General features: G+C 44.2%; 1 protein-coding gene across 27 annotated transcripts in view; it reads right to left on the bottom strand.

The window, feature by feature from the left end:
• EPB41 (erythrocyte membrane protein band 4.1) overlaps positions 1-25369 on the bottom strand; it is an 87877-nt gene that overhangs the window by 21213 nt on the left and 41295 nt on the right. For 5 of the 27 annotated variants that reach the window (XM_049821166.1, XM_049821160.1, XM_049821176.1 and 2 more), the window contains 16 exons: positions 24762-24866; positions 21613-21655; positions 19567-19642; positions 18813-19031; positions 16490-16577; positions 15787-15939; positions 14200-14297; positions 13683-13855; positions 12481-12597; positions 10995-11123; positions 9796-9903; positions 8038-8249; positions 6189-6245; positions 6027-6071; positions 5144-5206; positions 2082-2261 (listed from right to left, as the gene is read on the bottom strand). In XM_049821166.1, coding sequence (XP_049677123.1) covers positions 2082-2261; positions 5144-5206; positions 6027-6071; positions 6189-6245; positions 8038-8249; positions 9796-9903; positions 10995-11123; positions 12481-12597; positions 13683-13855; positions 14200-14297; positions 15787-15939; positions 16490-16577; positions 18813-19031; positions 19567-19642; positions 21613-21655; positions 24762-24866 — 1866 coding nt within the window. Of the gene's footprint in view, positions 1-103; positions 155-2081; positions 2262-5143; positions 5207-6026; positions 6072-6188; positions 6246-8037; positions 8250-9795; positions 9904-10994; positions 11124-12480; positions 12598-13682; positions 13856-14199; positions 14298-15786; positions 15940-16489; positions 16578-18812; positions 19032-19566; positions 19643-21612; positions 21656-24761; positions 24867-25369 lie in introns of all 27 variants that reach the window. The other 22 variants (XM_049821177.1, XM_049821178.1, XM_049821172.1 and 19 more) reach the window with 18 other exon arrangements.

Here is a 25369-nt window from a genome sequence, read left to right as displayed (position 1 = left end):
AAAGAAAAAAATGTTATCCAGCAGCTGCTGTTGAGTTTTTGCTTGGTGCCATCGCAATAGCAAAAGTCTGGTTCAGAAGCACGTATCAGAACAGCAGCTTTACCTCAAGCCCACCAACCTGTCTCTCAGAAGATAGGACAGTGATTTTCTTGACCTGGACACACAAAGCGTGTTAAGGTTCAGTTGTCTTGCAATAAAACATATAGGAACAGCAGAAAAGCAGCCCCTGGTAGAATACCCTTTGGCCAATACAGCAGGGTGAAGACACCACCATGAACAGGAGAAACAGGATTGCTTTGCATCTTTACGTGATTTATCATCCTTAAACATTAAGCGATCTTCAGTAATCAATGATAACGATAAGTAATCATTAAGTGATTTACCATCCTTAAAACATGTGCAGGTGAAGGAAAACACCCTCCCTGGCAGGTGCCTGGTGAAGATGCATTTCTGGAAGTTCACAGCAGAACACATCCACCTCCACCTCAGAGCAAGACTACTTCAGAGAGGATCAGATTAAGAGGGAATTTCCAGAAATGCAAATCCAGGGCTGACATCAATCCTTGCATCGCTGTGGACCACTGCAGCCTTAGATGGGGAAAACCCACAGCATCCAGTTATCGTGAACAGCAGCCCCCCCAGGACCCCACAATGCGGTCACCATGCAAGAAATTCTTCATAATAACCAAGAATATAATTCCTGAACTGCAGCTGTGGAGCTTGAAAGCCCCTGCTCTATCCCACCCGCACATCCATAAACCACGTGGCACCATGGGCAGAGCTCTGCATCAGTCTGCTGCCCAAATTCCTGCAGAATTTACACTGAGACTCAGCAACCAGAGGCAAGTCCATCTCTGTGTTAAACACATTAATTCCAAGGATAGTGATCAATCCTTATTAGTTCTTTTTATGAGCTTTGTTTTTCTGGGGGGGCAGGGCAGGGGGGGGGAAGCCCTATAATTGTCATGACTTTTCTCTATGCTTTGAGGAATCTGTAGTAAACCTGGCTGCTAAAACCCCTTGTACCTATTCTGATAATCCTCCCTCCACTGCAACATTATTTCTGTTTAAAAAGTATCTCCCTTGCAATGGTTTAAAGATGAAATGCAAGCTTATCTGCACCGCTGTGGGCAGCAACGGGAGAAGCTAGGCTTAAACCAGGAGAGACTCTACAAACTGCCACCACTGCAGCCAGGATACAATTTTTCAGTTGTAATGAAAAATGGCATTTACTGTTTAAGAGACTGATTACCATGGGGTCTAACTACAGTTTTACTCACAAGCTTCAAATCTGAGCTAGGTAACACCAATATTAAACAGAGAAGCTGTCTGTTATCCCAGAAGAAACCAGTTGGCAGACAGATCTCTGCTTCTCCAACTTGGTTTCTTTGAAAAATTACCTTTTTAAGGAAATTAGCAGAGAAACTGTATGTCGCTACTAACATACAGGCACTGTTCCTGTAAGGAGAAAGATTTCCATCATGTATGAACAGCCCTGCTGTAGCTACCTGAGGAGTCTTCTTGAAGCCTCCACAGCAGATCAGCACCTGCAGATCCTAATGCAAGACTAAACCCAATGACATACTGGATTAACTGGAGAATAAAGTGACTTTTGAAAATTGATACCATCCTAGTACTTCTCCACTGGGTCATCTGTAATATTATTTCTGAAGTAATAATTGCCTTTAACTTAGGTGTCTGGGTTTTGGGGTTTTTTTTCCCACATTTTGGGGAGATACATTCCCTGGCACCAGGAATAAGCCAGTCCCCAAGACAACCATGTGAAATAAAGTCTATCACCATAGATGAAAGCCACGCTAGGAAAAGCAGCATCAAAACCAGGTGAAGAATTCCTACCTTCTTGTCTACCAAAAAAAAAAAAAAAAAAATCACATTTTTATGATACTACAACTAAAGCATCGGTTCTCTCAGAGGCCACTATACATGTTAGAAGTCATTATTAACTATTAAAATTCAAGATAACTAAAAACTAAGGGGAGCTGAGGCTGAATCCTAGGTTGCAAAGCTGTCCCTTGGAACAATGCAGTGCACTAACACCCACATGCCACCGAGGTACTCACTCCATCCGCTCCCATGGGAATCTGCCCGTTGACGTTGAGGGTTCGGAAAGGGGAGTGAGTGGACAAACGTTTGTCCCATTCACTCGGCCGAGGCTCCGGGACGGACTCCATAAAGTTCTTCTTCAACTCACTGATGTTGGCATGGTGTTTCTTTATTTCTTCTTGGGTCTTATCTAGATCCTATTAGTAAAAGGACAGGATAAATAAAGAGACACGGAGATGACACCTGCGATTGCCTAGGCTGCCGCATAGCAAAGCTGCGCTCAGCAGAGTTGTTGCCGACTTCCATCAATTGTGCTCACACTGCAAACACACAAAGGGAGCGTCCTCTCTCCTCTTTCCTCTTGTATTATTTGGGATAAACTGCAATCAGCAGGGAGTGGGGTCTCCTCCAGGAGTGGGACGTGCCATCGGTTCATCTCGAGCTACACCAAAACAGATGACAGCTGAGGCATAATCTCACGGGTTTTCCCCATATGGGATTTTTTCAAGTTGCAAGACTATGTTTGTTTGGGTTATTTAATTTAATGCCTTTAAATTGGGTGGGTTTGCTTCCTTTTCCCTCTGCTAGCCTGAATATTCACAGCTACAAATGCAATTAATGTTTAAGAAAATGTTTTCCCAATTTTATTTATTCTCTTCATACCTATTTCTCTTTCATCCTACCAGTAATTAGCTCTGGTCCCAGAATACCCCCATTACCTTTTTTACCCCCTCTCATCTCATCCCTCCAGCAGCTACCACAGGAAGTTTTAGACTTCTGAAATGAAGATGAGATGACAGCCCTTTAAAAATCAAACTGAGAATTTACTTTATGCTGGATCAATCAAGAAACTCCTGCTAAAATTCTTCATGTGGAAAAAGCCAGGTTTCTGCTCTGTGATGCCAGTTTACAGCATAGATGCACAGACTTCAAGGCAAGTCAGCTCTCTTCAACTTGTTTAAAAATAGCTTTTCCTTGCAAGCAAACCAGTTTGTTGAAAACAAAGCATTTGCATAAAATAGGCATAAGCCAAACAATAACTTTTCTGGACGGTGCCAAAAAGCAGCAAGCCTCACCTGTTAGAAAGGGGGAAATTAAGGTCAGTAAAAGCATTGCTGGGCAATTTCACTATTTTTGTGCTTTTAGTTGTTACTCAGCCCATCAATTTTAGAAGATGGGAGAGCAAATGCATCCCTAAAGGAGGGGTCTCCCCCCAAATATCTGTGTCCCTGCAGCTTACCCAGGACACACCGCCCTCCCTCTGCTGGGCTATAGCCCCAAATGCCTCATTAACAACATTCGCTCTTTTTGGCACGGTTCTGGGGGGAAAAAAACCAGTTTTGGCATCCATCCTGGATGAAAGCACAAGGCAAGTGCCTGCTAGTTAGAAAAAAAAGCACAAATAAGTCTGCCGAGGACTCCAGGATAAAGACCTACCCAGGTCCAGGAGCCCTACAGCTGCTCCTGGTTTAGAGAAGAGAGAAAGACCACCTTGGCTATCCACCACTGCGCAAGAGCTGGTCCTGGGAGGGTTTGCAGAGAAGCTAAAGCCACGAGGAGCTATGTGGAGCCAAAATGGGTCTTCAAAGCATCTTGAGGAACAAGCTCACTAAGCATTAATGCTTTTCCTCCTGTTTTGCCCTTTTTGTAAGAACACGGAGCATGGGTTATCAAGCACGGAGCATTATACGGCTTTCAACTAAATCAAGTAGCAGCTTCGGGAGTGTGAGATCTGCTGGAAAAATATCTGATCTACCAAACGCATGGATTAAAAAAAAAAAAAAAAGGAATAAAGGGGGTGAGCTGCTGGGGTCAGCCCTTTTCTATGTGAGGGCTGGAGCACCTGCAACAGAACAGTGGGAAGGGCAGCAGAGAGGGAATGGGCTGGAGAAGGGGCCGGGTGCCAGAGCCAAGTATTGCACTAACAGGAAAAAGGGGGTTAGAAGCAATGGAAAAGCTCTGTTTGGGATTGGGGAGATAGAGCTGTTCGAGTTGGGTGAAAGAAAGCAACAGGCACAGTCTTCACAGCACTCCAGAGGCTGAACCCTGCCCATTGTGCCACTGACCCTTCGCTCATGGCCGAAAGCTCTAAGTTGTAGCAGTTAAAAAAAATAAATAAATTTTTTTTAAAAAAAAAACCCAACACCCAAAAGCTACAAAACTTTTAAAATTCAGATTAGGAGGAGGCAGTTAGTACACTTCACTTGCAAGAGATACCAACACGGAAACCCTACCAGCTGCTGGTGCTGCAATTTTGAGTAGAAACACATAACACAGAGTATCAGAAGCCACAAAACGTCTTCCATAACACAGTGTATTAAAAAAAATAAAATATATGATTGGCATGGTCTGTTCTGAGACCGTGCTTAGGCGAAACCAAGCATAAAGGGCTCCCAAAGCTGAAGGGAACAGCTGTACGGGGAAGGATGAAATGGCTTCTTGCCCGCTCGCCAGCCACCCATGACCATCGAGCCGCCGCGTCAGCTCCAAGGGGACCTGGCGCCGATGCAGGATGGGGCCCCGGGGACCGGTAAAGACACTGCAAGGCAAGTAAGCATTGGGAGAAGGGACTGCAGTGCTGCAAGACCAGCAGCAACGTCTGAAAGGAGGACTCGCTCCTGTCTGAAGCAACGTGGACATCGCGGTAGCCTGAATGCCACAGGTGACAATTTCACCTGCAGCTTGTCCTGAATTTTGCATTTTCATAGACTGCCTTTTCCCCCAGGAAAATAATTTATTTCAAGCAAGGAGAATCTTGTAAATGAGCCCCCCCTGCCACAATTCATGTCACTGTGAGCACCCAGTGGATCCAAGAGCAGACCTGAGCACACAGCTCTGCCAATCATATATTTTGGGTAAGTATGAGAGAATGAAAGTCAGAAGAGGTAGAAGGAAGAATGCCTGCACATCGTCATGTTTACTGTCACCATGCAAAAGCTATTTTAAAAAAAAAAAAAAAGGTCTTTCATGCAACAGCATGCAAAAACAAAGGCAGCAGCAGAAGAGGAAGAAAAAGTTCAGCGCAGATGCAGAAGGTCTAGGCAAACGCAACTGAAAAAAGCTTCAAGTTCATACAAACCTCCAACATTAAATTGCTATGCCTGATATAAATGTTTTCACCATCTAGCCTCTTTGATCTTTTCTGTGAAAATGAAAGAAAAGGGGGAAACAAAACAAAACAAAAAAAAAAAGAAAAAGCACAAAAAATTAAAACGTTGTTCTTGCGTGATTGACAAATTGGCAAATTAAAAAAGTTAACTCAACGTTGGGAGTGCAGCACTGTGCCAGCGTGAGGTGGGGACCCAGCCGCAGGGACACCACCAAGAAATGGGGGTTCTTGCTCATGGAGAATGGGGAAATGCAATGAGTCCTTTAAAGAGACAGCTCCCAGGCGTTCGTCGGCTTTTGCCTTCATTTATATTGCTCGCCACAAAGAGACAAGTTTACCCATTTTCAGGGGAAGCCTTGCACAAAGTCACAACTTCATATTCCTGATAGTGATGCATGCCCCCCCCAGTGTACGAGGCTGTACTGCCTGGTGTAACTTTTACAGGGCCTTAATGTGCACAGTAACTATGTCTTAACCATCTTTCCCATCTTGGATATTTCCCCTATTACTCAATCAATACAAAAAAGCATTACGCTTTTTTCTTTTTTCCCCTGAAGTGCACACTATATGGTTTTCTTCGGTTTATAATTAAATTTATTACAGAGAAGATAAATTTTATCAATCAAACCACGTGTGTTTCGAACATTCAACATGCATAATTTTAGCAATCAGATTGTCTATGGGACAAAAAGCTGTTCCTCTTGAAATCAAATATTTGATAGTTGCAGTTTATTTAAAAAAAACCAAAAACCCAACCCAAAGCACATGAAGTTGGAGCACTGTCTTTTTAAACAGGTTACAGATGCATGAATGATATGGCAAATTTGTTTGGTGAAAGTGTAAAATGGCTAACCTTCCTCATTCTTATCAGTTCTTCCTCTTTTTCTGCAGGCTGCTGCTGTTTGGCAGTGATAAAAAAAAAAAAAAGTTGTTGGTTCATTTAACTATGTTGAACCTCACTGTTTAACCTTAAAAAAAAATATGTGAGCAACCTAACTGAATTATTAGCACAAACCTGGGGCTGGTCACCATTCGTGGTGGGTACTGTGACCTCAATGTGCGTTTTCCTCACCTACATTTAAGAAATAAATTGGTAAAAACATTTCTTGTTAGTAGACTTGTTTAAAGAGACCATTTAGTTTCAAAACACAGCTGCATAAAGTTGGTTTTGAAATGCTGGGTGAACATGCAAAAACCAACATGCAGTCCTCCGGAAAGAGTTAATGACACCGCAGCTCTCTGACAGTCTGTTAGTTAACAGCACATTTACAATAATTCCTTCAGCTTGAGAATTATTTGCATTTGAAACCAGTGCTCTCTAGTGCTTCTGAAGAGGAGCTTCCCACTTGCATTAGCTTTGCCAGGCAATGTTTTCAAATTTCAGTTGCAGCTGGATCTCCCAGTGAAATCCATACCAAAAGCAACATGCTCAAATTAACACAGACCTTCTCAAAACCAGAAAATTGTTTGTTATGCACAGGTATTATGCTCACAGAGTCAGTAAGAAGAATCTACAAAATCAAGCCTAACATCACAAATTAAGCTCTTTACTGTCTGTAAGTAGAGAGCCAAGATTGTCTTAACACTTTAAGGAAAGTATTTTAGGGAAACTGGATTGCCAAATACTCTGAAGGCGAAAGCATCGGTGGGTGTTAAATGAAGTGATGCAGCTACATTTGAGAAACAGGGTAAATATGGCACGTTCAAATCCAAAATTTCCTCCCACATCTACATTTAAAGAAAAAAATATCCAGTGTTAAAGCATTTAGGAAAAGACCCTGTAATAAGAGAGATGGGATGAATAAAATTTACTTGTTCTCAGTTTAATGTTAGGGAGGGTGAGCAGCCGTGCAGGAACAGCATTACAGGAACTGTGTGCCACGATGCACACTCCAAAGTGCCAGCCTGAAGATCCCTTCAGCATTTTCCTTTAAAAATTACTGGTCACACAGGCCACAACATTTTTTAAAGCAACTGTCCTTTCTTCACCTCCATCTCCCAACTTAATTAATACTGATCTCCCCTGGAGTATGTCATACAAGACCCACCACGTGATACGTTACAGCAAAAATGTGGCTCCGGTAATGCTGAGAACAGCTAAATAGTCAGAGTTATGTGAAAATTGTATCACAAGGCATACAGCTCTGCTGCAACATTGGAAGGTTTCAGTCAGTAAGATTTGCAGAATATTAAGGACGCTGTAATAAGAACAACTATTTTTAACATTATGTTCACTAATGGGAACAATATACATATATTAACATCAGCAGAGGTCTCAGACATCTGTAGAAAGCTCAAATAATGTTTAAAAAAATTTCATTTAAACAATAAACTCCCTAATGTCTCAACAGTACCATTCAACCCCAAAGTTTTAGTCCAGTTTGCAGAAACATATTAACGGCTCTCCCAGAGAAAGCCTATCAATGTAAAAAACATTTGCATTCAGACGCTGGGCTGCGGACCAGATCTGTATCACCAATTTCACTGGAATTGCTCCTGCTGTCGTACCAGGAATCAGCCGAGACAGCCTAGCAATGGGTGAGCCCTACATTCACGTACCATAAACTTGCATGCAATTCTTGCCAGCTTTTTTAACGCCATTATCAGTAAGTTACATTTAGTTTAACTGCAACCACCAAAACCCAGCTGCCCTGGACCTCCTCCTTCTTTGCACCTGGAGGGTCAGGGCTGGGATTTCCCTGGAACCCAGACCCCCATACCACCCCATGTCTGGGCAAGGAATAAACCCTTTGCTGCCCAGGAGGGGAGGTGCACAGAGCTGCTGCTCTGGGGTGGGTTCTAGAGCTGATGCTCCAGCCCAGCACAAGCGCAGCCTTTTCCAAAGAGACTCTGGTCTGACATACCTTTGATGCATCAGCTGGCTCCGGCTTGGCTTTCTCCAGTGGGACTTCTTCACGTCTCGCATCGGGTTTTGCTGTTTCCTTTTCTACTTTAGATGCAGCAACTGCATCCTTCCTGTCGGGCTTAGCTGGGACTGGTTCTGCAGCATGGCTCTGAGCGATGGCCGGGGCAGAGGTGGGACGGGGACTCCTCTCAGGGGTTATCACAGCCACTGCTGAGTATGGGGGAGAGACAGACAGGGACAAGGTTCAGCGCGGGCAACGTTTCTAAAGCGCCAGGCAAAGTCTTTCCTAATTACAGTGCTGATGTTTAAAAAGAAAGGGAGGAGGAGGAGGAAGAAAAGGGAAAAGAAAAAAAGATGTTGAGCAAAGCAGGTTGTGCATTTAGTACAGGAAAGTTGAGATTATTTTCCTTATGGTATAAATAAAATAAAACCCCACAACAGATGGTTTACAAAAAGCAAGCTTGCACTCTGCAGAGAAGCCACACCAGAAAGGCAAATCTATTTTTGACATTGTGCCATCAATTTCTGGGTCCTTCACATACAACTGACACAGAAGTCCATTCCAATGCAACCATTAAAATAGAAACACTTATAGCTGTGGTGAGTTCTTGACTCATTCGCATCTCCTCAAACAGAAACGGATGGTTTCTGGAAGGGCAACACAGGCTTTCCCCCATCTCCCCAATCTTTTCAGCAATTCAAACAAAAAAATAATCAACAAGCATTGCTCTATAAAACTTCACAGCAACTTCCAGGTGGGTTTCAAAGCAGGCTGGGGCTGCGTGTCTGAGATGGGTATCTGCTGCTGCAGCCCAAGGCACCACTGCAAGAAGATACCCAGCATCTCCAGATCAGTGACAGTGCAGAAATGAATAGCATGCTGCCAAAAAATCATCTTTCCAGAGGATGACAGTCTTAAATACAAGTGCTAGGTACACACAAAATCAGCTGCCTACTCCTTCCTTCAATTCCTGACTTCCCAGACAGTTCCTGGTCCCAGAAAAGCTTGACACCTCCGAAATATTCAAACCAATACTGTGTGACAAAGCAGGCCCCAATTAAGTCACTGTGCATATCCATAGATGCAGTAAACTATTTAGTTCTCCTGATGTTGGTTTTTATGGCTGTTCCACTGAAAATATACCTAGTCACCTAAAATAACTTCTTCAACATGGTCTCATATTCCTAAAGTCACAGTTCATGCAATAAGGGTCATGCTGTGTAACCTATCCCAGCCAATACAAGGTTACTAGCATCCATCCAGCTAGTCAAAGACACTAGAAAATTTGGCATTAGAGAAGAAATTGTAATTTTAAGTTACTCCTTAGTAAGAACTGCTGTTTCACTGAGAAGATAACTGCATCTCATCTGTGTGTATAAAACATGTACAGAATAAAGTATCCATGTGGTCAAAAACATACAAGATGGAGGGGCAAAAAAGAACCTGATTTTTCAGAGACTGAAATTGTACTTTTAAGACAAACTCCTAGACACCATATCTTGCTGAAAATCCACCCCAAAACCCATACCACCACCGGCATCTCTGTTATCTCGCCTGCTCTTCAGCACAGCAGTTCATTTCTGCGAGCCAGACATTGCGTGATCCTTTCAGATGGACAACCGGTGCCACGTCCTGGTGTATTTATGCCACTGAAGCAGTTACAGCCACTGGAGAGGTTGTACAGAGGGACGGTGAGATGGCAGGGACAGTTGGGATTAGGAGGATGCTGGGTGTGCAAAGCCGTCGCGGTGGTACCTGACTCCTTCGGGACCGGCTCTAGTTCTCTCATCACCACCATTTTTTCTTCCTCCTCCTCCTCCTCTTCAATTGGGCTTATCTCAACACTGCCAAGAGCACGTTTGGCTAAAAAAGTTATGGACGTGTTAAAATGCCACCTCGCAGATGAAGTAGCAAATGAAATACTGCCATCAGTAAATCCGCACAGTCACCTCTCCTGCTTCTCTCACAGTGCTTCAGAGCATCAAGACACGCAGGAAAAGTAACAACAGATACCAAGCTTTTCCTTTGCCATTCAACGATGAGTTCTGTGCTGTCCAGAACTGCGTTATTTTAGTTACATTTTCTTGATTAACTACCTTTGGCTATTTTGACACATGATGATTTAAACACCGTAAAAAAGCACTGCTCCAAAATGAGATATAAAATACCAACCATCATCACCTCGGCCAAGAAAATGGTCCCTCCTGGGAACAAAAGTTTCAAGAGGAGGAAAAAGTGCAGGAGGTGAATGAGAAGGAGCAGCTGCAGCCGGAGACTCCTGGATGTGCTCAGGTCTGACACTGGCTGCTGTCTGCTCTGCTGCTGCCCATCCCATGGAATATCCTCCAGTCTAAGTGCAGGGGCTGGTTTAGTATTTCTCATAATATTCAAGAAAAAGGGTGAAGTTCTCAGTTACCTCCCCGCATGGCTTCAATCTCTTCTTCCTGCAATGACCAACCAACTCTGCTTTTAATTATGATTAGGGTGGATCTGGCTGCAGCAGTGAAGTTGCTCTGAAAAAACACCCCAACTAGGGAAGAAGCAGGCTCCCTAGCAAAGAAAAAAAAGCAGAGTGTAGGTGACCTCCAGCAGTCCTGGAGCACACCACCTGATTTTCAGGCACCGCACGTTCCTACAGCTCAGAGGAGCAAACCTTACAAGAAGGAACAGTAACAGAGGAGCGTTAAGAGGCCACTGCACACTCATTTCAACATGCAGGCACGCAGCCAAGCCACAGCACAGCACCTCCTCATCTCACCCAGAGGCACACCCCAATAAAGCAGCGCTTGCATATTACAGACACACTTGCAAAGCTGGGTGTGATTTTAATGGCAATGAACACCACCGCAAACAATTCAACCTCTGTCCTACAGCACTGCATCACTTCAACCCAGCAGGTCACAGCATGGGCGGCCGCAGGAGCCACACCGATGCCAACACCACTGCGGCTGTACCTGACCACATCTGCAACGGCTCCGGTAACTTTGGCTTGGCAACGGGAACCTTAACCACCTCTACCTTCTCCTCCTCCTCTTCCTCCTCTGCAATTGGTTTCATTTCAAAAGTTTCAAGAGCATGTTTGGCTAGAAAGAGGTTTGCATGCATTAATAGAGCGGCTGGAGAACCGCGCAGACACGCAACAGTTGCCGCAGCAGAGGAAAGAGCAAGAGGAGATCCCTCTCCAAGGCAGCGGCTGAGAACAGCAAGGAGATTTTTAAACCAGGCAGCTTAATGGTAATTTTTCACGGCACAATTGCGTATCAGTCTTTCTAGTGCTGCCAGGCCCAACAGTGTATTGGATGAGAGGGGGAAAAGAACAACACAAGCAAGCTTTGCAGGCTTCTTGCCCAGGCAGGGATATGTGGGGACACACAAACAGCTCTCCAGCATGGTACTAGGATGGGCTCTGCCTGCAAAGTCTGGGGAGATGCAGGTGCTGGCTGGTAAAATCCAGGAAACACACACCCAGGCTCCTCTCAATAAAAACCTGTATAAAAACTAGCAGCTTTAATTAAAAGTACTTGAGTGATCAACTTAAAATCTAGAAATTAAGAACATACAGCCATCTACCCTGGCGTCTTAAATTTTCCACCTTCTGTTTTTACAGCATCAGGTTTTCCCTGCCAGGCGATGCTGACTAGTGAGAATTCAAGGCAAGACAGTGGTGGCGAGATAGTCTGCCACACTGCTTTGTGAAAGCTTGATCTAGATTTCATACTAGAAAAACAGCGATGTCAAAAACACGCTGTAAAAAATTCAGGGTCGAAGAAGGGAAGTGGAGCAGTACACAATGCATTTGCATACGAATTATCTCCAGCCCTAATGCACCACAGGCATTCGCTATTTAAGTGATGAAGACTGCAAATATTTGACAACACTGCTGCTGTGATACGCTTATTAGTATTCAGATATGCTGTTGTACCTACACACCTCTTAAGGGCATTAATATTTATTAATATTTATTAATAGTACCTATCTTAACAGAAATATAAGCTCCATATAGCAAAATGGGTGGCACTTCTTACACCCCACCCCCGCCAAAAAACAGAACAGGCTTAAAAAATGGCAAGCAGGTCCTGCGATGAAGAATTTCAGAAGCTTTACAAGAAGTTTCAAGATCAAACGTTAAAATTTCCTAATCCACATTTAAAAAAACACCCAAATTTAATAAGGAGGCACTTCCCAAGTGCCAGCACATCCTAAACTTTTCCCCACATCCCACAAGAATTACAGTCTAACAAGGTGCAAGGCAGAAATTTACTCAGTCTCCCAGAGCCAGGGCTCTGCTGGGCTGTCTGTCCTCTGACTGTGAAACTCTTCTTGCAAAGAAACAAAAAAAGAAAGCTGCCAGATTTGGTGAAACTCTGAGTTGTCAGGAACAAGCATGTAAAGGATAGGAAAGGCGCTGCAGAAGAGTTGTAGCCACCACCACAGCTATACCTGGCTTCTCTCGGATCTGATCCGTGGGTTTTGGTTCGGGAACCTCAACCACCACCACCTCCTCCTGCTTCTCTTCCTCTACGGCTCTGAACTCAACTTTTTGAGTCGCACGTTTAGCTGAAGAAATGGGGCACATGTTAAAGACTGCCCACACAGCAGAAGGAAAAAGGCTGCAGACTTCAACAGGGACAGAAGCATTATGTTCACAGGCTGCTCTTTTCTAAGCTCTGACATTCAGGTGCAGGATTGCAGCGGGGACTTCTCTACTCATCTGGGGGGTCGTAACCATCTACAGGACATGGCTAAAGGGCAACCAACAGCGCTGGTCCCCTCACCTCCGTGCATCGTGCCTGGGTAACCTCGCACACCCGGACTGCAAGCAAGCTGGCATTTTGCTTTGCAGCGGTACGGAGCTCAAACCAAGCAGCCCTTTCCCTGCTGGCTCTAAGGCATGAAGCCCAGGCTCTGGGTGTCGCTGAGCCCTGGACATCCACGCCGAGAGCAGGGGCAGCCTGGCTGCTGCTGGCCATGGGGCACTGGGACAGCCCTGCTCCCTCCTGAGTTGTAGCACAACCTCAGGGCTCAAAGCAACCCTGTTCCTGCTCCATCAGGTGCCCTTGGTGCAAAGGGATGCTCCCTTTTCCCTGAACCCTAATTTTACAAGCACCCCGTGATCCAGATCAAAGGCAGCAAACTTAGGCACTCCCTCTTCCATGCCTCACCTCCTCTAGCCTGCTGCTATTCGGCTCTTAAAAATGTCAGGGATGAGCCCACCTGATAGATATGCCACAAACTTCAACATTAGCATCGCTTTAACAGATGCTGAAAAAGTTTCCAACAGTTGTAGCAGAAAAATCCCCCTCTCAAGGAAAACTACATAATTTAAGAGTCTACGTTAAACAAAACAAATCCTAGAATAGCTTAATTCCTGATTTGCTAAAAGGAAAATGTGTTGAGATTGAATGAGGAAATATCTTTACAACCAGAACTTTGCCATAAGCCTTCAGCACCCACCTACATCCTTTTTGTCAGTCAGTACTTGCCAGTACTATCAGTTTGCATTTTATATCCAGGTCTTGTATTAAAGTGAGAAGTTATGCTTTCTTTTTTTTTTAAAAAGCAGGGAATTTAGGTGGTATTTAAGGAGTATTTCAGCATCCTACTGAATCCAGCCACATAGAGGGAAGAGGCACCACACTTACCTCCATCGAGGCTCCTGGAGGCTCGCTTACTTGCCGTCCGCTCGAACTGGGGAGCGGGTCGGTCAATCAAGGCACTCGCCTGCCTCGTCTGCGCCTGCGTCCGGCCGCTGTAGCGGAACTTGGAGCCGAGCGCCAGGAACCTGCTCTTCGGGATGGCCTCAGTGGAAGTCAGCCTAAAAACCACACGCACAATTTAAAAATCATACCTCCAGATCCAGGAACAGGCAGGTAAAGAGAAATTAAAATACAAATTAAAGAAGTCTCTGCATACACTTGATTAACAAAACAACACGCACTAATGTTAAGCCCCACATCTACATAAGCTAGAAGACCTCTGTCTTACATATCTTATGAAGTGGAAGCTGCCTAGAAATTTATTGCAATAAACACTTATGTCTCTGCAACCATTCCACTCCAATTTTGCAAAACCCTAAGGAACAGTGACTAAGTGCTCATTTTCAGCCGCTAACCTAAAGCACTAGTTATTCAAGGCAAGCCTACCGTTTAGAAAACCCACCTGAAAAATGTGTGATGTTCAACACATACTTTCCACAACTTCTTTGCTGCCCGGTAACTTGGTAGCTTGAACCCAATTGTACTCTCATACTGTTCTTGCTGCAGAAAATAGAAGTTATTTAGGTATAGTAAGAAAAAAATGTGGCAGGAGTCCAGTCCCCAGACCATCGACCTGTTCTGCTGTGGCACAAGCTGCTGGTCTAGCCCAAGAGCAGCTGAACTCACTCCACAATGTGCAAGAGGAGCTCAGGTCTGAGAAAAGAAAGGGCTTGGCCACAAGCCCGGGCAACTCTCAGGAAGCACTGGGATTTGCAGAGGAGCATGCCATGGGTTTTGCAGCCATTCAGACTCATTTACCCCCCTGTGTCCTGGTTTTGGCTGGGATAGAGTTAATTTTCTTCCTAGTAGCTGGTACAGTGTTATGTTTTGGATTTAGGATGAGAAAAATGTTAATAACACACTGACATTTTCAGTTGTTGCTAAGTAGTGTTTATACCAAGGCAAGGATTTTTCAGCTTCACATGCCCAGACAGTGAGAAGGCTGGAGGGGCTCAGGAAGTTGGGAGGGGGCACAGCCAGGACAGCTGACCTGAACTAGCCAAAGGGGTATTCCATACTGTGTCACATCATGCCCAGTATATAAACTGGGGGGAGTTGGCTGGGACAGGCTATTGCTGCTTGGGAACTGACTGGGCATCGGTCGGCAAGTGGTGACCAATTGCACTGTGTGTCACTTGATCTGTATATTCTAATCCTTTTATTATTATTATTGTCATTTTATTATTGTTATTATTATTATTATAATTATTATTTTCTTCCTTTCTGTCCTATTAAACTGTCTTTATCTCAACCCACAAGTTTTACTTTTTTCCCCAATTCTCTTCCCCATCCCACTGGGCGGGGGGGAGTGAGTGAGCGGCTGCATGGTGCTCAGTTGCTGGCTGGGGTTAAACCATGACACCCTGTCATACTGCCCAGCTGCGGGATGGGGTCAAAAACTGACCTCCCTGCAAGGCTGGGTTATGGCAGTCGAAGCAAGAGGAGGAAGAAGAGGAGGAAAGAGGCAGACCTCTATTGTAGCCTCTCTCCCCACCGAGTTTCCAGCGACCAGGCTGCTCCAGGGATCTCCCTGTTCACAGGAGGCAGCATCAGGGCAGCCACCCCCTGCCTGCTGCAGTCTAAGTGAAAAGGTATGTGTCTGTATTTTTTAATATTTTTTTTTAAATGAAAGTGAGACAAAGAGCCTCTGTCTTGCTCCATTTCCGAAAAAGGACTTAGTCCTCTCCCAATTTCAACTGTGAACTTCCCACTGGTTTCCTCTGGATGCTGGGAATACCACGCGGTGCCAGGAGGTGGTGCTGGATGACACGTTGTTTAAATTGTCACTGGCTGGTTTACAGCTTCAGCAAGGTCAGCGGGCTCAACCTGAACTTAATACCAAGCCAAGATCAGAAACCTATAGAGTACAAAATGCTCATTCAGAGAAAAGCTTGCTCCCTCCTCCTACTTTGTTTTAGTAAAGCATACACGTTGGTGATAATCAGAAGACAATTAAAGAAGACATGAGCACAAAAAAGTCAGAACATACCTCCCCTGGCCGAATCTTAATAAAGAAGCTGCTGCGTTTGTAGGAAATCTTCAGGACTTTGGGCCAAGGGAAGCGATTGATTCTCAGTTTATCTTTGTAAACAAGAAGGCCACTGGAACAGACTCCCAGAGTGATATCTACTCCTTCCAAGTCCTGGGAAAGCAGATGAGGATTTAAGCAGTGTCAGGGTTACAAGTTTCAGGTCAATGTCTGCCTTCCAAATTAACCCTTTGGTCTTCCCCTGAATTCAAATCCCCATCACCCAAACTTCAGCTTCCAGCTCCCTATGCAGCCAAGGGCCAGGCTTGCTTTTCCTTCACGTTTCTCCTTACAACCTCCTCCCTTCTGCTGATCTCTCCTGAGACACTGTTTGCTCAAAGGGCTCATCTAGAGTCTATCCTGCATTCCCTGAGCAGAGTGGCTCACCTGGCAGGGTCAGAGCCTTATATTCTAAGTTCCTCAGAGCAAGGACCTGTCTACATCAGTAGCTTTGTAAAGCTTCCTGTAATATATAAATAATAAGCAATCAGGAAGAATTGCTTCTCTTGCAAGAATACTTGAGGCATTTCTGTTGTGTGTCTGTGTTTTCACACTTTCTATATATTTCAAAAGAAGCCTCCTGAAACAGGTAAATTTGCTCCTGCAAGGGAAGGATAATCAAATTACAAAATCCACAGGCAGATGCACACACACTGATTCTCACCTTGGCTTGGTGAAGGTCGACTCCATACATAGACAGCTTTTTTGCATTCTCAAGGAATTCCAGGTCTGCTTGGGCTGGAGTCATGGATCTGGGGAAAGAGAGAAAGGACTTAGTATTCTCCTAACTGTTGCTCTTAGGAGGGGACAGATCCCACTTCACATAACCATTTACTCGTTAGATTTTCCTTTGATTTCAATACAAACAGATTTGTGCCCAGATGATGAATTAAGTTGCTCTGAATCCACAGATTTGTGCTTTGAGACATCCTCATAAAACAGATGCACCCTATTTCTGTGGAGCTGTACAGACCCCAGACAAGAAAGCAAGTTATCAGGTGAGGAAGTGCAGTACGGGGTCCAAAACTTGATTCAGTGGAAGAAACACCAATTCAGCTGAAGGCAGAGGGTGGCAAGTACTGTCCTCCCCGACCTCCTGCCTCCAGACCCCCCCCAAACCCAGCTATTGTTCTCTAAACCAAATGCAAGGACAGCTGAGACCACTCAGCAATGATTCCTACTGGGGCAGACCAGATGAATGAGACATTTTCTGGGAACAGATGGTACCCTGTCTGCAGGAGAGGCAACCCAACCCAACTTCACTTAACAGAAACATCCTGATAATGGAGGCTATTATCAACGTTATTGAAGTGCCCTTGTTAATAAGTTTCTGGTGTACAAAGTACGTCTAACAGCTCTGTTGGGAGCGTATTCAGCTGTATACATTTCATTTTGTTCCCTGCTTTGATGTCTTCCTTACTGAGCACTTGCATACATCTTGCTTGCTATGTAAATAGAGATTTTAGTGGTGGGAGACATGGCAGACAAAGACAACTGTAAGGACAATCCTCTAGGAAGGATCCAGGAGCAGTTGTCACCTCCGGTGCGTGCCATGTGCTTTGCAAATAAAGTAGCAAGAGATGGAGCATGGTTTAGCAGAGTTTTCCCACTGAAAACCCTCTGACGGTTTAATGTTCACAGAATACGGACCAGAAATTAAATGGGTACATGTTGCTTCCTCCTGCATACACGAGCAGATTAAATATAACTACATCCTATACTTTGAAGTATCCTTCTAATGAAGCCATGAATAATTCAGCAACATGATCTGCCACTTCTAGCACAGCTAACGGCCTTTGACTTCAAGTCATGAAGCTTGTCAGCGGCCCGGTACTTATTTTCCCTCATTTCCTCTCCTCTCAGTGCAAATGGAGGGGAATCAATTTAAAGTATTGATTTGCGGGGTTGAGCGAGGTGTTAATTGTAGCTTCGGTCACAGCCAGGGGCACACGTCCACCCTTCCCTACCGCACTCAGGTTATTAGTTCCCATCTGCCTGCGAGAAGGTCTCATCTTTGCTCTGTTCTCATTATTAGTGCATCAGCCAGCAGCTTTTCACAGGTCAAGGGGCTGCTAGTTGAAGGCCTCGGTATCACCAAGTGGTTTTATGGGCTTTTTTTTCCCCCCTAAAACCCAAATCTATCTCTGGGAGGGTGCAGAAGTTGCCAGCTGGCCGCTCTCCATGCCAGCCCTCTGCGCTGGCAAGCCCACAGCTCCACACAGCTCCTGCAATCCAAGCACTCGAGAGCATCCATGAAAATAAGCTCAAAATAAGATGAGGAAGAGGTTCGGCTACTGTCACCCTTTAATCTGGTACCAGGGAGACTCCCAGGAGTCCTGCAGCTCTACCTGACCAAGAGACATCTGCCCAGGTCATGGCTGTGCTGGGAAACACGAGGAGGACAGCCTAACTGCAGGGTTATATCTTCTGCATCATCTGGAATACTTCCATGTTAGGAAAGTGTTACTCATTAAATGTGGCAGCAGAAAACCCCAAACACTGTAGGGTACAGCGTATACACAAAGAGATGAGATCTGCTCCAACCAGATTGCAATCCAAAAATTACATAAATCCCAAAGCAAATAAAAAAAAAAAAAAAAGACAAAGGGCAAGGTTAAAACAAGCAAACCTATTTTCACATGAAATAAAACAGCTATACTGTTGAAAAAGAATACCTGTTAATAAACAATTGCAAGACTTTGCATCTGCTTTCTAAAAACATTGTTTCTTCTTCATGTAGGAAAAAAGAATCCTAGCTTCTAGAAAGATTTTGTTATAAAGTATCAGATCTTTTTTAAAAAGCTGATATTCTCAATAGCTGAAAATTCACACCTTACTGCTAAAGCTTCTATTGCCAATATAAAAAAATTGGTGCAGCAGGAAACCAAAAGCATACAACAGAGGTGGGGAAAATACCAGAAAGCCCCACTATTTCCATTATTTTAGGCTGCTGTGCACAAACAAGTCCTCCAGCTGTCGTACCTTACCTGTATGTTTTATGAAGCTCCACAACCTTCTCTTCGAGTTCTTTTGTCTGGTTTGGGGCCAATTTAAATTCACTGATGTAATCTGGGCTGTGTAGGTCAGGATCGTAGTCTCCCAACTCGGACTGGACTGTGTACGAACCCAGCAGAGCCAAAGTTGCAAAGGAACAGGGCAGCCGCCCCGTAATGATGTCTTGTCTAAGCTGAAGACACAAGTAATACCTGGGGGGGGGGGGGGGGGGGGGCAGCAGGGAAGCAAAATACTATTTATAGAGAGCATAGAGAAACTTAAGAAACTTGAGGATCAAACAGAATCTCTTTTTCTATGCCACTGATGAATGCAACATGATGCTTGTTTCTAATTTCTACCTGTATTTTTACTTATGGGGTAATATTCCCACAATAAACAGCATGAAGAACAGTAGGACTTAAGGTCACCTCCATTCTTGCAAAGGGAGTAGAGGACACTGATGATCAGAAAATCTTGGTTTTAAATAAAAATTTACTTTTCTATACAAACACATGCATGCCAGGATTATAAATGATGATGCTTTACACATGTGGACTTCAGCGGAGAGCGGGAGCATCCCACACATCCACTAAAAACAAACAAAAAAAAAACCCTCCAAACTGTTAGGATATCTGATCTCCTTGCTGAAGGATGGAAAAACACTCAAATATTAAAAATTTCTATTCAATATTCACTGCTTTGCTGAGTGAGCCCCCTGGCTGGCAGCAAGAGTCCCAGATAATTCACCTGGTTATGTCCTCTGTCAGCTGCGCAGGATCCGGTGGATAAAACTTGACATTGAAAGTAAAATCCCAGGGGCCTCCTGCAATTACAAAGAAGAGGTTGAGAAAAATAAGCACACCAGAACAGCTTGGTGACAGTCAGTCATTACAAAAAAGGCTGGGAATATCCAATCTGATCTTCAGAATACAGCCAGCAGATCATAATACTGATTTTAATACTGCTCGCTCGCACAGCTAGCTGCTGCTTAGCAGACGGTATAAGATACAATTTCATTTACAGGAGCTAAGATACAAGCAGGAGAAAACAAAGCAGAGCAGGCAAATACACATGAATAAACCACAACTTGTGGAAAAAAATAAATTCATTGCTAAGAGGCTAAATTACTCACATATTTTTTCATTGATTGAAAAGAAGGATTCATGAAGAGAGGTCAGGCATGTGCTATAAGTTAGTGAATTAGTACTGTTTTATCACTCGACCCAATTTTCCAATTTCTCGTAAAAAGCAGATGTGCTAATTCACTCAGCAGCCTAATGCACTGTGGTGGGGTGGTCAGACCAGAGTTTAAACTCAGCACAATACAAGCATCAATCTCTGGATGAAACCAGCAAGCACCAAGACAGAAAGAGCTTTACAAGTTCAAACCTAAATGCTATAATACAGCTTGTTGCAAACCTTGTACAGCACTGTTACAGGCACTAACTGGAGTGAGAATCCACACAATTGCACCTAGAATGGGCATTATATATGGTATGGACAGTCTAGGTGACACAGCTGAAGGGGTGGCTCTCTCATGTTTACCTGCAGAAAATAGACCTGACCGACCCATTAAGCACTCATTAAGCACTCGAAGTAATTCGCATATTTACAACTCCCCCCTGCTATGCCCCTTAACACTAGTTCAAAATAATACTTATTTCAGAAGGAGAAGACATCCCTGCACTTAACTTCCTCAGAGATTTATTGCAGTCTCAAACAGGGACAAGGGAGGACGTAGCATTCATGGATTTATTTCTTATGCAATGCCATAACAGGGATTAAACACAAGGCATGTTGTTTGCATTACATGCAGTTCAAAACAAGTTATTCCAAGAAGACATTTTAGGTAGCAGAGGTTACCTATGTACATGCAACATATTTTCAAGTAAACTCAAATAATTTGCCATTTAACCCATCTCAGGGGATCAGATTCCATAGCAGGTTGCTCATTACACTTATGAGCTGAATTTTACCTGCACGGCATGACTGGAGCAGCTCATGCCCTTTACACACAACCTGCTATCAATTCAAAAAGAAGTTGGTAAGAGCAGGAGCTTTTCCTACTCCATAGCCCTGAGGCATTTCCCTCCTAATCTGTACTTAATGACACACTTTGTCCTGCACCTCCCACCAAAAGCATATGTAAAACGGTATTTTACTTTCATAGACCAGTATTTTACTTTCAAAGCAGTCAGACTTGCTCCTGAGAGAAAACAAAAGCCTCTCAAATTTATTTAACTTTGACACTGCTCTCATCTTAAGGGAACTAATTCAGTGCTAGCAGACCTTAAAATACAACTTTGGAGAGCATCTGGTATTTGCCCTGATACTGTCCAAGCCATTTACCGTTCCAGTACTCCTATTTGGACCCCAAAACAGCCTCAGAGTCCATAAAACCTTGCTACAGCATACAATTTTGCTCGGGCTCTCCCAGTCTCCTTTGAGATTTAAATGGTTCCCACTGACACCTATTCTCCCATCCTCCAACAGAGAGCAGATCTCCCATTGCATGGTAGCAAGGACAGCATGGGTTTGCATAGGGCAAACACACCCCAAGCTATGTTTTCCCAAGGAAATTACATTTTTTTCCTAAATCTAGAGCATCACTAAGTACTTAAGAAGAAGAGAAAGGATGCACAAACTGCTTGAATTTGTGCTGATCCCTGCCAGACACCCTCACTTGAACTCTCACCCATCCTTGGGCCCCCTGGATGGCCCGCCAAAGCCATGCTTATTTAGGAAAGCGGGGAGAAACCACACACACCCACATCATAAATTCAATCTACTTACCGTGAACCTGTTTTTTTATTTCTTTGGCAGGATCCAACCACGTCTGTAAGAGGATGAAAACATTCACAGTTTAACAGACATCCCAGAAACACCACAGGAAACTGCAAATTGCTAAAAATACGGCAAAAAGACAACATTTGACATGAATGCAGCCATGGAAACTGGAGAGACAGTGCATTTTTCACAACTTTTACTCCAGTCTGTGGTCTTGGTGGGTGCATTTCGAACCCTTCACCTAGCAGGTACTTGTATGGGAAGCATGAGGAACAGGAGAAAAAAAAAAAAAAGGCAGCATATGAGGGCTGCAAGGACATAGCAGCAGGTACGGTTGCAGCTACATCCAGCTACGAGGGGCACTTGTGCAACACTTTTTTTTCCCTCCAGAACCTTTAAAAACAGGCAAATAGGATGTCTGCATTCATTTTAGGCACCCTGTCCCATACTTACCCTATTCAGAACAAAGATCGCCAAGACTTTCTATTATTATCTATGGTTTTTAACGCCCTAATCACTGAAATACGAGTGAAAACATCCAATTGCTGGGGAAGGCTGGAATCTTTTACAGGAGTGTGACATAAACTTCGTCTCTTTTAAGTATGACTCAAGTTTCTAGTAATTATCTCAGCTACAAATTTAGAAATATAACCTTTTTTCCCTCCCCTCTGTAATTTGGGGTTTTGTGGGACAGTGGTGCAATGTAAGCCTCAAAAAACAACTCCTGCTTTTGCCAGCACAGTCTGAGCAACTCCCGGCACATCCAACCTGAGCCTTTCCCTTTGCAATGGTCAGGGTCTGCCCCACTGAAGGGGATGGCACAGTGCTAACAGCCCTCCTGGAGAGGCTACATTAAACCACATTCTTCATTTTCACAAGCTCTGAGCAGGATTTGGATGTCCAGGTCTCCCGAGGTGAAGGAATTAACTCATTGAATCCCCCAAGTTAATCTGTCTTGACCAGGACACGTAACTTCATGGCAGGGGGACAGTGATACTTACATTTAAGCTTATCTTTTTATACGCTTCCTCCTCTAACCTATAAAACTGGGGATACAAAATCCATTTGAAAGGTACACATGCCACTTGCTCTCTTTTTAGGGCCACTGTTTTAAGCAGAGCATCTCTACATCCACGCTGGTGCCACAACTAGTCATTACTGCAGTGGTAACAGCTGGGTTTCGGGCAGCCAAGCCTGGGGTGCAGTCATGCATCCTCGGCACTCATGCTGCCTGATCCAGCGGACAATGATGGGTACAGCAATTAACAGCACTTTTATCCACACTGTGTCATGAATCAGTGGGAAACAATCCTCCCTTTCAGAGCAACATAAGCATCAAGCTCCTTCAGTGCTGACCAGCTGCTCTATCCACTGTCACAACCTCCTATTCCCACTGTCACCCTCTGCTATTCCCGTGTGGGAAAATGCCCATCCCCAGAAACATTTATTCCCAAAATATCAAGGTGGATGATGCCGCATACAACCCTTCCCTGTCCAGGAATATACATGTGCATCTCCACCTGCTCCACACAGCTGCAGGTGAGGTGCAAAAGCTCTTCCACTGGTTTCCTATTAAGATCATTTCTACTTGTGAATCAGCAAATCAAGTGTTGGGTCTTGTTTGAAGTTACAGCAGGAGAGAGATGGAGCTTCAGATTTTGAAGTTCAAGGAAACATAACCAGAAAGGCTCCCCCCCAAAAAAACAAAAATGGTGGTTTTCCCCATCAGAGCAAACCAGACTTCCACCGAGCAGCTTACTCTCCACTGGCACTAAACCCATGCACAGTGGCTTTACCATCCTCAGCTCCCGGCTCTGGGACACAAATCTGACAAAACTATCTGTTTTCAGTCCCTATGGTTAAAAAGCTGCACAGCTCCTTAGCCCTCATCAGCTTGGGGGGAAGGAGGTGTATGTTTTTGCATTTGGAAGAATCCATGCTAGCACACCTGGACGTGAGAAGAGCAAGTCCCAGATGTCCGGGAGATGCAGCAGTGAGCTACCCACAGCACAAGTGTGAGCAGTTGAGCTGCTCCAGCTAAACTCTTTTTGCTCTTAATTGGATCTAAAAGTATACCTATCCCTCCCTCTGCAAGCACAACAAACTACTAGAGTAAAAAAATCCAGGCTATATACATGGAAGCAAATTTCGCATACAAGAAAATAGTAAGACACCAGAGAGAGTAAAACAAATCCAAGACCGAGCTCTGCCTGACTCAAGTAGTGATGGGTGTTACTTCGCCTGTGTATTAAAAATTCACACTTGCAATTATTAAGTATTTAATGACAGATGTCTGTCAGCCATAGTACCATGGCCCATAAGTGATTGCTGTAGGTGAAGCACGGGAACAGTCAGAATGTGGACCAACGTAACTGGGCTAAAGGACATAAAAGTAGGTCCTTAATTTCAATTTAGCACACTTTTGGCTAGCTTCATGAAACAGAGTTTGAGTAATTGCTTGAGTTAAAGCGTAACCAAGGGTTTAAAAGATAAAGACACTGCTTGAGTTTAACCAAACAAAGACCTTAAACTGAAACCATATGAGTAGGAGTTCTGTTATGAATAGTCACATACATTCTTTTGCAGGGCAAAGCCTCAACTCAAAACTGCTCTGGATGGCTCTGACCAAACCTTACAAAAAATTGACACCCGTGCCAGAGCAGCCAGCTTTTACTCCTGCTGACTGCTTAGCCTTGCACCTTTGCTGAACACAGGCTCCAGGACTGTGAAGTCCCTTTGCAGTATGTCATCATTCAGGCTCATCTTCTATAGCCTAGGAGTAGCTAACCTATTCTTAAAATCACAATTAAAAAACCTGCTGCTTTTGTACAGTGAGAAAAGCCTTATCTTCCTCTAACTTCTTGAGCTACAGCTTTAAAAATTAATGGCATTTTTTTGCAGTAAACTAATATAATGAATTTTCTCCAGGTGAAGATACAAGTTCATGTAGCTTTTTTACTAAAATCTACACTTCTGTAGTCATTTATTCACAATTTCTGCCTCTGTGATGACCCTTTTAGTCCTTTTTTGAGGACGACACCAAAAGGAGTTTTAAGAAGAGCTCATGCACTACCTCCTCCCCAGGGGAGATGAACCTCCTTCGGAAGAGCTGAACCCACCCGGGTGCAGAACACCACACAACTGCAGCTGCTTACCCTGGAGGTCGGTGTGTCCCATATGGCCAAACCAAAGTAGTCTTCTTCCAGGAGATTGAGGTGGTCGCAGACTTTTTTAAGTAGATCCTGCCCCTTGGCATGTTTCTGCAAAAAGAAAATTCACACCAATTCATACAAAAGAAAATCTGTAGGACAGGCTGGTTTTTGTCTGCTCTCATTCATGGGAGAGGGGAGAAAGGGAACATAATCAAACCACACTGTACACTGCCAAGAGGGAAAAAAGTAGCTCAAAATCAGATTTCCTGGCCATTTCTGAGCAAGCACCCCTTATAGGAAAGAGCATCAGGCATAAAAATTCAAACCAGAGAGGCAATGGGAAGTGCAGCATCTCTCTCTGCTACCACCAGCTCCGCAAAGCTGAGCTTCTAAACACAACTCCATAAACACCAAGGATTTGTATGGTTTTTACCTCCCAAACTACATCTACTGCGCTGATACCTCCCAGCTCCAGGCTGTCATACAATCGAGCATTTATCGAAAGATGATCAATGCAGGGTATGAAACTGCTGCTACAACCCACTGCTATAGTCTCATCTTGGGGGCAACCTGGCTTAGCAGGGTCACAAAAGAAACAGCAGCTCAGAACC

Source organism: Accipiter gentilis, chromosome 17, assembly GCF_929443795.1.
Source record: "Accipiter gentilis chromosome 17, bAccGen1.1, whole genome shotgun sequence".
In the NCBI taxonomy this organism is placed as follows: domain Eukaryota; kingdom Metazoa; phylum Chordata; class Aves; order Accipitriformes; family Accipitridae; genus Astur; species Astur gentilis.
This window is presented reverse-complemented; position numbering and strand designations above follow the sequence as displayed.